This window comes from Patagioenas fasciata, chromosome 14, assembly GCF_037038585.1.
Source record: "Patagioenas fasciata isolate bPatFas1 chromosome 14, bPatFas1.hap1, whole genome shotgun sequence".
Taxonomy (NCBI): Eukaryota; Metazoa; Chordata; class Aves; order Columbiformes; family Columbidae; genus Patagioenas; species Patagioenas fasciata.
The window spans coordinates 3,898,480-3,912,394 of record NC_092533.1 but is presented as its reverse complement, the minus strand read 5'-3'; the positions used below and the strand labels follow the sequence as shown (position 1 = coordinate 3,912,394).

The window sequence follows — 13,915 nt, the reverse complement described above, 5'->3', positions numbered from 1 at the left end:
GAATGGGGCCAGCTGGCAAGGCGCAACCCCTGCCAAAACAAGCCAGCTGCCCACACAAAGGGGGTTCAGAACATGGAAAACACTTGCTGTGGGGAAAACCCCCACCACAGAGCAGCGCTAACCAACCCACTGTGTGACAGGAGCCTTGTAACTCTCCCCGATGCTCTTTGCTGGGTCTGATACACTCAAGAACAACCTTTTCCCTGGCTCGGCATTTCTTCTGGTTGACAAGTCATCCTTGGCCTGCTTAGCTCCAGCTCACAGCCCAGGGAAGAAGAGCAAACCCTGCCCAGCACGGCCCCACTGCCAGCACAACCACCCCAGGCACCTCCTGGGGCCGCCAGGCCATTGTCACCAAGCTCCTTGTCTCGCTGCACAACCCACCTGCGGTTCAACCCACCAGCGTCAGCCCTACTCTCGCTGTTTCTGTGCGGGATCCTCTCAGTGGTCGGCTCACCAGCAGCTCGTCCTTTCTCAGGAGAGATGGAGCTCTCCTCCACACCCATTCCATTCATTTCTGCTGTATCAGTGCCACATCTATTGATGTCAGGAGTTTTTTTACAACATCACCAGTGCTGCTGCTGAAGACTGACAGCTGCATCAGGTTACATTTGAGGCTTTGGGAGGAAGGGATGTACTAAATCCTCACTTTCCTGGGCTCACTTGGGAACTGAGAGGTTGGGACCACATAGATGCAAGGCAAGAGGAACAGAGTATGTCCCAAACTCAGGACTATTTGCTGTATTCAGTAGTGGCCAAGACTCGCTTCCAGACTGAGAGGAGCGGATTCCTGTGTTGGCAGCAGCAGGGGCGATGGATGTGGTCACATAAAGAGCGAGCTGGCGCAGCACTTCCACAGCCCCACTCATTCCCTTGGAACTAACAGCAGTCACTGGGCTGGAAATGAGGGACCTGAACCTTCCCCAGCCTGGAAGAGCAGCTAACGCAACAGCGGGCCCTTCTTCTTTATTTACTCAGACCACAGGAAAATGGAAATTCATGATCAGATTTTCCTAGTTCCCAGGTATGTGGCAGTCTGGGCATCCAGCCAGGGCAGCCATGTGCGTACGGAGGGGAAGGAGCTGTAACTCATCTTGCCCAGCTAACTCCTTTGAAAACCTGTCCTTAAATATCAGCTGGACTGAGCTGGCCTCCTGATACACAACACTGAAAGACTTTGGTGCATGATTAAAAGAGGGAAGAGGAAGAGTAAAACCAGCAAGAACCCATCCTTCTGTAATTTTAAAACGAAAACCACTGACAGCTATAATCTGCAGGACTGCATAATCTGCGATTCTAGAGACATCAGGACTAAAACCAATTAATAAGTCTGAAGACAGACCAGGAACCTCTGACCCGGCGCACCAAAGGAAAACCGAAGCTGTCTTTTCTTAACGGATCAGGACGTGGGTCAGAAGGCAGAACTTTGATGTTTCTCTCCCGCCAGCGGTTGCTGTGCTCTCGGGGAAGCCACGAGCACGCAGCGCTGCAGCGGTACACAGCAGGCTCTGGACCCACAGAGGAGCTGGCATTTGCTTCAGAAGACAACTCTCCCACCGCTTTCTTAATCCCCACGCATGAGCTTTTGTGCTAGTGATGGAAGCCAAGGCAACAGCCCTTTTGTACCCGCACAGCTGTGCCAGGCTGCTGTCCAGCCTCTGCTCGGAGCTAAACATCACCCCTGCCTCTTCAACCCAAACCCCACGGAGCAGCCCACCAGCCGAAGCCTCTCCCTGTGATGGTTCCCTTCACGTGGCTGCTGGGATCTGGCCCGAGGTGCCCTAGAGGCAGAGCCCCCCAGCAGCTCGGTTCTGCCCCATGTTACATGCTGCTCCGGGTCCGGAGGCCACGGGCCTGCAAAGGGTCTTGGTGCAAACAACACGGACGTCACAGACTGTTGTGGCTAATAAAGCCTGGTCTCTACAGGGAAAATACTAGAAAAACCGGCACTATAAAACTCAATTACTGTGATTTTGTCCCAAACTCATTGATCTGTTTAGAGCCATTATTACAGTCCAAAATCCCTTTTATTCCAGGCCAGTTTTCTTATGGGGGATTGTTCTGAACAAGCCAGAATAGCAGAGTAGCAATTCCAAAATAACTACCCTTACAAACATCCCCAAGGAGACGACTCTGGAAGCAGAGTGGAGGGGCCAGCCTTGAACTCTGTCCTCCCGAAAGCCCACACCAAAGGAAAGAACAAATTCCTTCACGCTGCCAGTGAATTCAAAGCCTTTTCCTGATCACAGCCAGGATTCCCTGGGATCAATGGAAACACTCACAGTCCAGCCACACCAGGGACCCAGTTACCACAAGGCCAAAGACATCCCTGCTGTAAGGCATATTAAAAATTCTGCTCCATTTTGTAGCATGGATAAGACTTTTATCAGTCTTGAGGATGCAAGGGGAACTGTGATAATTTGTGATTTGCCCCAACCAAATCCTTTGCATTAGTAGCTGGTTTGTGCCTGCAGAGAGAACTCCCCACCAAAATTCTGCACTAAGCAGCATCAGCCGCTACTCTGACTCCTGTTATCTTGACAGGACTTGTGTCATATCCCCAAAGATTTAGTGTAACAGAGACACTGCATTTTAAAACTACATCAACTCTGCATTAAGATGGTGAAACTTCCTCCTGCTAGAGGAATGCAGAAGTTACACTTCTTGTACTAGCTACAACTTGCTCAAATTGCTTAAACACCCTAGATTTAGGTTGCATTTAATAACCCAGTATGAAACTGAAAATTATATATTCACAACCTGAAAAGTTAATCTTATTACAAGCTGGTACTATGATATTACCTGACATTGTGCTAACACAGACTTTACATTTCAAGCAGCAGCTAAAACATAACTTATTGAATATGTTGATAACCAACCAGTGTATTTGTTCACTTAAGCTCTACAAAGGTTGGCTAAGGAAAACTAACACAGAGAAGACTGCAACGAGGATTAATACGGGCATTCTGTCCATGCTTCTATGCCTCACTCTTCACACACAGGAGAAAAATCTAAGCTCCCAGATCGATAACTATCATTTTGCAATTTTAGAGGAATAAGAGGGAAACTTTTCTGCAATCTCTTGCAGGTGAACAAGCCATTTTTACACATACAAATGTCGGACTCATCGCAGAATGCTGGCCGTGCTCAGAGTGGTACAGAACATTCCCCCTTCTCAGGAGCCCGAGGGATGTTCACCTACATGGCCCAGGCGCCTGGATCCTACCACTGGTGGATTTTCTGCAGGTCCTCTCAAAACACACAACAGATGCATCTATGAGTCCAGCTGGAAGCATCTAGGGCTAGATCCTGGGATAATATACAGCTCACACACTTTCCAAGGGACTAATAATGTGATGAATTACAAAGCCCATCAGGGAGAAGATATCTCTGTGCAGGAGGTGCTGGAAACACAGGAGCCTCCACTAACACTCCTGGCGGGCTCGGAGATGGAACCGCACAGAGCGAATGAACCTCCCCACACCACGCACCAGATAGCCCGAGAGGGACAAACCGCAGCAGCTGACTGCGAGTGACAGGAACGGGGGACAAGTACGAAGAGCAAACACTCAGAAGCCACGCATGGCAGACCTGGAGTGTCCCTGCCAGCCTCCTCTCCCGCGCCACCGTTGCAGTACATGGCGTGCAGCTCGATCTCCGTAGCTGGAAAGCCTTGGGCACACAGAGGGCACGATACATGATCAGCAGCTGCAGGACTGCGCTCAGACACGGTCCTGCCAATATCTTCATCTCCATCAGCCTAAGGAAGAAGAGAAAGAAATTAGCCAGACAGTTAATTGTGTTATTTCTATTTTTTTGCTGCGTGCAGAGCTTCACACTGTTTGATAGCTGCCCACTCTCTCATAGACTTCTTGTAAAGTTTTATTCTCCCTTCATCACATACCAAAGAGAAATAACACCACTGGCTGAGTAAACCGTGCAGCTCTAAACCAATTCTTCTTCCGAAGGCAACATGTCCTGCTGAATCACAGTTAAACCTCCCTGCATAGCCGTACACACCATTTAAGGCAAACATCACCTGTACTGCCACAGAAAAACAGTAAAGCTTCCATTAATCAGGAAAGCTCAGAAGCGAAACTGATGGAAAATTCATGGGGCAAAGCAAGAGTTCAACACCTGACTTGTGCTCATCGGTTTCTGGACACGATCCGCGCTCCGCGGGCGGCACTGCCTGGGAACAGCCTCCCCCAGGACCAAATGGCTGCTGAGCTCGCAGGAGTCCGAGAGGTCCCTGGGGAGCTCCTCCTCTGAGAGGAGGCGGCTGGCGCATCAGAGGGGACAAAGAGCAAGGAGAAAAGCAACACCGTTAAAAATCCACGTCACACAAAATTACTAGAATCATAGAATCATTTCAGTTGAAAGACTGAAAGACCCTCAGGATTATCGAGTTCAACTATAACCTAACCCAACTCTAGCACTAAACCATGTCCCTAAGAACCTTGTCTAAATGCCTTTTAAACCCCTCCAGGGATGGTGACTCCACCACTGCCCTGGGCAGCCTGTTCCAGTGCCCGACAACCCTTTCTAGGAAGATTTGTTTCTAATATCCAATCTAAACCTCCCCTGGCACAACTTGAGGCCATTTCCCCTTGTCCTGTCACTTGCTACTCAGGAGAAGAGACCAACCCCCTCCATGCTCCAAGCTCCTTCCAGGCAGTTCAGAGATCAGAAGGTCTCCCCTCAGCTCCTGTTCTCCAGCTGAACCCCCCGGGTCCCTCAGCCACTCCCATCACACTTGTGCTCCAGTCCCTCACCTGCTCCGCCACCTCCTCTGCGCTCTCTCTAGTATTTCAATGTCCTTCTTACGATGAGTGGCCCAAAACTGAACACAGGATTCAAGGTGCAGCCTCACCAGTGCTGAGCACAGTGGCACAACCACTTCTCTAGTCCTGCTGGCCACACTATTTCTGATCCAAGCAGTGGCTTTTCGCCAGGGCAAAATGTCACAGCCCATGTTTGTTCTCTGGAAGCCACCAACACTTACTGACACCCTCTTTGCATTGGTTACACAGCTGCGAGGGTGCTCCACAGCCTGCTCCCCACGTCGCTGATGTCCTGAGATGCAGCAGACTGCTGCCATCTCACTCAAAACCGCAGCTCTGCCTCGTCAGGCTTCTACAAGACTTCTCCACATTTAAGAAACTTTCCCCCTGTCTGCCCCCCGACAATGATTAAAAATAGCTATTTAAATATTAATGATGTAGAGAAACCTACAGGGAAATAATAGGAGCGTTTTCTGTTCTTAGGGCTAAGCAGTGACATGTAGACGGTACGCAGCAAAACTGCTGCCTGCTCCCCTCCACCAGTGTGATTGCAGGGAAGCGGTAATTGGGGTCAGCAGAGATGCTCAGTGCCACCGGAGCGCTTTGTCGTATTACTCAGTTTACTACTCTCTTTTCCAAATGAGGGTCTGATCCTGATTTTTATGTCCTGAAGGGAAGGAGGATGCTTTGTTGGCTCAGAGGAGGTATGGAAAAAACTGTAAGACTCAGCCTTAAACTGTGAAACCAACTTGCAAACTGCGTTTTTCCCAGACAACGTCTGAAAGGCTATGGCACTGACCCCCAGGAACGGCTTTGGCATTTCCAGGGAGGTTCTCTGCCTGAATTTCTGCAGAGGGGCTGCCACGAGCGTTTCTCCATCCCAACACGGGCTGTTGAAGCACGTCGCTTACAGCATTAGTGCTCATGCCCTGCTCTCACATCTCCCTGTCACTACATCTCGCGAAGTCCTCACCGTGGGGTGTCACACAGAGGAGCCGTAAAAAACAAGACGTGTCAAATATGAATGATCAGATCAAATCTGCATTATCCTAGTCAGACAACACACACAAAAAATATGATGGGAAAAGCAGCAGGCACTGCTCCTTCTAGCTGCCATTTTTACAGCAATCTTGCAAATTCTGCACACCCTGCCCGCCTACATTAGGTGGTAAATTACTAATTTTAAATGGAAATGCAACATTCTGTAACAAAGGACACCACAGTCCCAAAACTGCTTGTACAAAACCTTGCTGTAACAGCCTGGAAAACCTCAACTGCAGAACCAATCACCTCTGTCAGACGCAGAGACTGCTGCCTCTCCTCTTCAGCAGAGGAAATTGCCTACAAGACATGGTACTTGCAGCCAGCAGCCAGCCAAGAGCGATGCTAGAGGCTGAGCTCAACAACAAGACTCCTGTGTCCTGGCTCAGCATCTGCTCACAACAGTCTGGTCCCAGCGGTGTCTGCAGGCTCCGCATTCAGCGCTGATGTTTCTGCTGCCTTCCTGGAGGGCTGCAGGTTCCGGACCGGTACCTGCTGCCAACCATCACGTTATTGAACAATCCCTGGAAGCCCCACCGTGCCACCCCCAAACACGGGGCCGATCATCTTGGGTAGGGGTGTGAGACATGGGCACCCTCTGCAAAGCACGAGGGAGAGGGCAGCGTCCTGGCCACAGCCAAAGGGGTCACAAACATGCTTTGGTGGTCATGGCTACCTGGCTGAGCACAGCACGGCTGCCTCTCCCCGCTGCAGGGTCTAATTGACCGAGCAGCGCTTTGAGATACCTACAGAACGAAAGGCAGATGGGAGGAGAAGCTGGTTTATTAAAAGGCCTGTGACAATGAGACATCAGAGCTGCAGACGCACTGTACAAGCTGCAGACTCCCAGAATGAGTTTTCCACAAATGAATCCTCTTGTCAAGAGCTGTACGACTCTGTATTCGTGTACTCTGCCAGTGGAGTACTTGGCAATCCCTTTGATATCGCTCTCTAAATTAATAGACAAAGGGAGTTTTATCAGAAACAGGAACTGGAGTCAGGTGTCGGTACAGTGACAGCTGCAAAGCAATTGCTGCACAGGTGTGACAACACGGGGAAAGGAGCTGCAGAACAGCGCACATCTGTATCAAGAGGTAAGATGATGGCCCTGCCACTGACTCACTATTGCTGCACAGAAATCAAGATTTCCAGGCTCAGGTCACTCTCCTTGGACCACAAACCACCACCAGCCCTCAATGCTTCAAGGTCATCTTTATCCCAGCCCAGTCGCTGGGTGAACCCCTCCTCTTGGAGATGGCCTGTGGGGAATAAACACCGCTGTAACAGGAGACAGCATGTCAGGACAGGAGTGACTGAGGTTTCCAGGATGCCCCTCACGGCTCCTGTGGTCTCTCTGCATCGCTGACCATCACAGCATGACACCCATGAGCACGGGCAGGTGACAGTGCTGCCAGCCATGCTGCCAGCACCCTCCAGCACCGCAGTGTGCCTGGTATATGAAAGAACAAGCTGGAATTGGTAACAATTCTCCAGCTATGGGACTGAGAGGCTCCAGAAGCAGCTGCACGCAGTGCCCAGCCAAACGGGACCGGAGTTATGAAGCAGTAGAGAAAAGCAAAGAGGAACTGAAGGTGAGGATCCAAACAGCAGACACCCAGGTACCAGCGATCCCAGGGGCAACGCTGGCACAGCCCAGCAGAGCCAAGGAGAAGAAGGCAGGAGTGGTGACAGGACCCTTCCCCAGCTTCAGGCTCTTTTACCTGCACAGGTGCCTCTCTGCAAAGTTCTTCACTCTCCAGCTCAACAGCTTCCAGTGGGCTCGGCTGGGTCTCTGCAGAGAAACACCTCCATGTCAGCACGGGTTTGCAGCGCCCCAACTATCTCCTCACTTCTTGATGTGATTTACCCCATTTCTTAACAGCGTTTTCACAGTTTCCAAATGGTTTGTACTTTTTTTGTTTTTGTTTTTGTTTTTTTTGTTTGTTTGTTTTTGTTTTTGTTTTGTTTTTTTTTTTTTAGACTTGCCACAAATGTTATCAGAGAATGTGCAATAACACAGCTGGATGAGGGGTTAAAAGTCACAGCATGGTGGTGTGAGGACAAAGCCACCGCAGCTTTGCAGCTTCATGGGGAGTGAGACTAGACACAGCGAATGACACTTGCTGGGACAGAGACAAAGCAAGAATAGAGCTCTCCCTCGCGTCAAGACAAACAGAGCTCCCGCTCTGTCGTCTGCCTCACTGTCTCACCTTCTCTAGACCTTCACGTCTTCCTTAGCAACAAAATATGCCTCCAAGCAGCACCATGACCTCTCTCTCTACAGCTGCTCGTGAACAGGAGCGGCCTCTTCCTTAATTTTCTCACTTAAAAGCCTGGACTGGAAAATCTCAAACATGGTAGGAGAAACCAAGGAAGAAAAACTCATTGGTCCCCAACACATTTAACTAATGTATTTCAGCTCTCATGCTTTACACAAATATTGACACTGAAACATGTGAAAAGTTCTTGATTGCATTGAAGAGACCGCTCCTGACGCCTTCTTTTGAGCGGTCCCTCCATACCAATGTACATCCTGGTGTCTCTGCAGCAGCAACTCCCCAGTAATCACAGAACTGTCTTAGAGGAAATGGGTCCAAAACCAGGGAATCAAACTAAATTACCCAGATAATTTTAGCCCTGACAAACCGAGCTAGGAAATAAATCTCATTTTGTTCAAATAACTTGAAAAATCTCTTCTCTGAATTAAATTTTAAGTATGTAACTTCCAGTGCAAAACTCAGAAGATCTTCAAGTGCCTCTTACCTGGGCAAACAGAGATCTCTTCTTCAGCAGAGTTTTCTGTGGCAATATCTGGGCTCCTTTTATTGCCAAGTGGGGTCAACACAGAGAGGCTGTTCAAAAATATAAATATAATATAAATCTCCAATCCAATAGGCGTCACAGCACACACCCGCCTGTCTCAGTTCAGAAGAGCAGACAATGCCATAATTTCCAAGCGGTCAATACGTGATTGCCAGAAATGACTGAGATAACAGCGAAATATGGCTACAAAATGCTGTCCTAAGCAAAAACCCCAAAGTGAACATTTTTTTCTTCTAGAGGCCCTTGACAAAAAGGCATGAAGGGTGACTATGGCACACCAGGGGAGCAAAAACACCCGCTTGCAACTGTGGGACTCCCCTGATTCTTTCTACTCTTAGAAGATCAGAGAGTTGTGCGGATACCAGCACTGTGCTTCCTTCTGCATGGGGAAGGAAATCCTCAGAGGGGAAAGACACAGACCTGCTTTATCCCACACTACCCTCCCGCTCCTCACACCGCTCATTTTCTCCCTTATGGCTGTGCACGGCGCCAGAAGCAGCACGGACGCAACACCAGGCGAGGGGTCCCTGTGGCAAAGTCCGAACAGCATTGGCGCAGCTGTTCCTCCACGCAGCACCGGGAACCGCTCCTCTCATTCCCAGCTTGGAATCCTCCAGGCTTTTTCCTCCCCCCATGCCGCAGAGTGTCTTTGGGAAACAGGCAGGCATTGCTGAGCAAGTCTGGCACCCATGCTGACACGCTCCGCGCTTTGCGTGGCTCTCTGATTAGTCTGATCAAGTATGCAAGAACACACTTTAAAAACATGAATCCCCACACTGACAAACGGAAGATTTATTAAGCTCAGCCACAGGCCTTAGAGAGGAGAGAACAGCCACTGCTGATTTATGATAAATAACAAAATTCTGATAGGAAATCACAAGTGGCTTTTCTCTCTAAATAAAGCATCTCAAAGCATTTGTTATGAATCCAGGCTGAGCGTGTTTTACTCTGTGTCTAACATCAGGGCTCGCTTCAAAAGGACTCACAAAAAACAACTTGCTATGACATTTATAAAATGGGCTAATCAATTTGAAGTCAAACCACATTTCTTGCTACACCAACTATCTCCCGGTAACAAAGCCTATAATCATTTATTAAAACCCCAATCTACCGTGCTCCGCACAAAGCGTAAAACAATCAAGCAGAGCGCCCCGCAGAAAGCAAAGAAGCTTCTTCTCGCTGCTGCCGCTTCCCAAACCGCTCCACCACCTCCAGATGGCTCTGAGCCGCGTTGTCCCATCGAGCACCGCTCGGACCGGTCGGGCGCCCGGTTGTACCCGAGAGAGGACGCCACTCGGCAAATTACCAGGAGCCAGATGGCAACACTTAATGTGCACAAAACTGCGAAGAACGCGGTCACTTCTTGCCTTGTTGCAGATGTTCCAGCTGCTCAAGGAGGGACTGCAGCATCCGGGTAAGTCCCAGCCCCGAGGGGACACCAGGAGCTCCTGGGTGGCTTGGGGAATGTCCCAAACTAACCCCATCAGCTGCACCAGAGGAAACAGGTTCTGCTCTTTTCATATTCGGCCCCGGTCTCTTCTGCCTTAAGCAGGCGAGAGGCCAGCGCTGCAGAGCTCACACCTCGGTGCCTCTACGCAGGCACAGGAGCTCAGCCCTCAGCCGTCACAGGCACATCAGGTTCCTCCTGCTCGCCAGGGCCAACTTTAAGCTTGTTAGAAAGGTGCAAGAGGGATTTCATACTCTGCACATTGATATTAACTGCTCAGGCCAAATGCTGTTAGATCACAGGAAAGCTGGCAGTTTTGTTCCAAAGCAGGTTTGAATTATAAAACCCAGCAAATTAATAACATGACACTATCTGCCCTCTCTTGTAACTTGCTCCTTGAATCCTCTCCCATTTGCCCTTCTTCTCCAAGAGCCTTTGCTGCAGAATTGCCTCCCACAGGAAGAAGAATAAAAAGCAAAAGAGGAATAGGCTTAAATCTGAAGAAAATCATGTTGACTTGTCCCACACCTGTCATCTGCTGAAGCAGCTTTTCTGGAGCACTGCACTCTATCTTTGGCTGATAGGCAGTGCCGTCTGGCTTCCTCCTCCCTTCTTTCCTCTTCAGCAGTTAGACAAGAACATAAAAATACACACAGAAACGCAGTAAACCCTCCACCGTGCTGCCTCTGTGCCTTCCCAGGCAGACCACGTGAAGACACGGCTATAACTCACCTTCGGCTCACCCACCCACCTCCACAGCTTAACTGCACCGTGTTACACAGCCGCAGAGGGCGAGGATCGAGTCCTTCGACTTGTACTCGGATGCACCTTGTTTGTTTTATAAAGCAGCAAGAGTAACTGATCTCTGCTCCCCAGCTGCATCCCACCTCCCTCCCACGCTGCTCCAAAGCCGTGTGTTTCCAGGGACACCCAAGAGCGGCGGCTGCAGATCAGCCTGTCCAGCAAGCCCTAAATGCCCCGGGGAGAGTGGAACAGCACAGGTCACCAGAGCGAGCCCGTGGGCCCCACAGTCTGATATCACCCTCCTCACCTCTGGGCAATTTGCATGGGCTCCTCGTCTTCACGCACATCCTCGGCAGGCAGCACCTGGGAGGCCTGGAAAGGAAAATTCTGATGTTATATAAAACAACATACACAGCTCGCCAGGATTTGCTGGGTCATCACATTCTGTCCATGGCACTGCATCCAAGCTGTTATGTATTTTCTTCTGTAAATGGTTAAGTATCCATCCTGAACTAGTCAGTTTATTGCACCCATCTCTCATTTTGGTGTTGCAGTAATGCCCGGGAGCGCTTTGGGCTGCCGAGACATGCTCCTGGACAGTCCGTGCCCATCCATTCACACCACCCTTGTCCATCCCCTTCCACACCCTCTGCCTGTTCCCAGTGTCCACTTTAATACACTTGCAGGCAGCAGCCGAACTCTTCTCCACCTCCATTCGTGCTGAGCTAAACTATCCAAGGTTTTCAGTGTCCCCTTGCACTCCCTTGAGCACCCAGCAGCCCTCACCTCCTCCCGTTTAAAACCTCTTTGCCTGGGCAGGGATGACCTGATCAACGGGTATAGCTGATGTTTGACCACGAGAAGCACTTTCCTGAAATTTCCTATAGATAAGATCTGTTGCATTTTTCCTGACTGGGAAATCTGCCATCCCATCAAAGAGAGGGAACAGATTAACCTGCACAATCTACAGCTGGTAAATCTGTGTGCATTTTAGACCATTTTTCTTTTAGCTCTACAACTCCAATTATTCTTTCCTTTAAAATCTGTTCAAAAGCCTTACGCACCGCCAAGGTCAGGCTAACATGCCAGTCATTACCCAGATCCCTTTCTTCTTCGGTGTACATGTTACACTTGCCATTCTCTAATCAGGTGGAATTACAACGGTTTATTAGCAGTCCTTGCTGCCAGACCCGCGATTTCTCACGCTAGTTCTCAAAGAAAGCCAAGGGGTTTTCCTCCCCCTTTCCTTGAGTCTATTAAACTCTCCAAGTTTGATTTCCATCATAGGTTTCAACTTTGATCAGCTCCACTCCTAGATGGTTGATGTACTTCCCCAGCAAGCCCCCAAACAAAACCTCCTGTCACATTTCCCTAAAGTGACTCCAACCCCCAAATACTGGCTTACCTACACTGTTCTTTATTTCTTCGTAATATACCACACCTCCTCCTTTACTTTTATTTCTCTTTTTCCTGAACTGTGCATATCTTAACAATGCATCTGCCCTGGTCATGAATACTGGGCCAAGTTTCTGTTTTCCCTAGTACATATGCTATACGGTATTACATCAATTCAAACTGCAGCTCTCCAGAACTGGGTGTTTTCCTTCTGAATCCTTTAAAGATCAAGAATCCCCTAACCTTATTTGCAAGATTATAAAGGAATTGATTCTGTTAGCACTGAAGTCTGTTAGTGCAGGTTCACGGGTGACGAGATCTCCCGACAACCAGGATTTGCTCCATGCAAACACCCCTGTGCTGTGAGCGCAGTCACAGCCATCGGTTGAAGGTCCCAGGAGCGGGTTTCACTGCAGGGTCCCTCCAGCACAGCATCTGCACCTTCATTTCACTGGTACAAGGCATGAAGCTTATCCAAGGACAGCTTTGAGTCCCCATGGATGGTTCCCAGCCTCAGCACAGCCTAAAATCTCCCACCATCCCCATCAGCAAAGCAGCACTGGTGGCACTGGGGGGACACAGGGTAGCACAGGCAGCCGGGGTCTCGGGGCGATGCAGCACGTCAGGGCACGGCTGCTCCAGGCCCCTCCTTTGTCACTGCCGGTGGAATTGCATTTGATAGAAGGGAAAAAAAATGGAGACGAGGCACAAGCAAACATCAAACATATCGATCTTGCAAGTAAATCACCTTTGCTGGCCTCAGCGTGCGGCTGCACAGAGAGGCGAGAGGAGGGAGCCACTGCTCAAGCTGGGAGAGATAAGGCAGATGAAAGGGCATTTAGAAATAATTTTCTCTCAAGTAAATAAAAGACTGGCAAATTTTGGGCTAGGGTTGGAAATTTTAAGTCGGCTCCCCCTCCTCCTTTCTTATTTTTTCACCTGAAAAATATCAGAAAGATCAGATCTACATGCACATTATGGCTTTTGAGAAAGCCCTCGTGGTCAGGATGAGTACATTACAAGCTCCCACTCAGCACCACTAAAACCTCTTTTCTCCCAAAGAATTAATTAGGTATTAGTATTAAATGGATAACATTAAAAAAAAATACCCCATAATTTTCAATACTGATTAAAAGTTCACACCCTTCCCAGCTGCTGTAGCTTTCCAAGGGCTTTAGTGTACACGTCCACAGACCTGCAGTCACCCCAGTCTTCCAGATTAATGACACCTCCATTTCCAAAGGAAAAGACACAGAAGAAAAAGAGCAGTTTGCCTTTAAGAACCTTTCAGGTCTTCTGTATCTATCCTAATGAAATTAAAAACGGCACAAGTCAGTTTCCTTCCTCTGCAGGTCACCTCTAAGGCTTGTTTAAATCTGTATCTGCTCAGCCCAAGCCAAAGCACTGTCATGAAAAGTCACATTTCAGCACAGGCTGCTCTGCACTTTTTCTGCAACCAGAAAATGCAGACATGACGTTTTTCCTAAGTGTTCAATATTACAAGACAGAATATAAATATCACAAAACAAGTTAAGCATCTTTCTAACACCAGGGTAAATGATCAAATACACTTGAAAACAGGAACAACAGAGCCAAGGCTTCAGCCATAGAGAAGATAAAGTTATACAATGATCCGGGAGTGAAGTCATTATGAAAAATGAGGGTTGGAAAAGGCTGACAC

At 49.0% G+C, this 13,915-nt stretch overlaps 1 protein-coding gene across 4 annotated transcripts in view; it reads right to left on the bottom strand.

Moving 5' to 3' along the window:
* UIMC1 (ubiquitin interaction motif containing 1) overlaps positions 1-13,915 on the bottom strand; it is a 39,391-nt gene that overhangs the window by 6,339 nt on the left and 19,137 nt on the right. For all 4 annotated transcript variants that reach the window (XM_065849298.2, XM_065849299.2, XM_065849300.2 and 1 more), the window contains exons 6-9: positions 11,147-11,211; positions 8,589-8,677; positions 7,547-7,617; positions 3,592-3,760 (exon numbers count right to left, since the gene is read on the bottom strand). In XM_065849298.2, the coding sequence (XP_065705370.1) occupies positions 3,592-3,760; positions 7,547-7,617; positions 8,589-8,677; positions 11,147-11,211 (394 nt within the window). The remainder of the gene's footprint in view (positions 1-3,591; positions 3,761-7,546; positions 7,618-8,588; positions 8,678-11,146; positions 11,212-13,915) is intronic.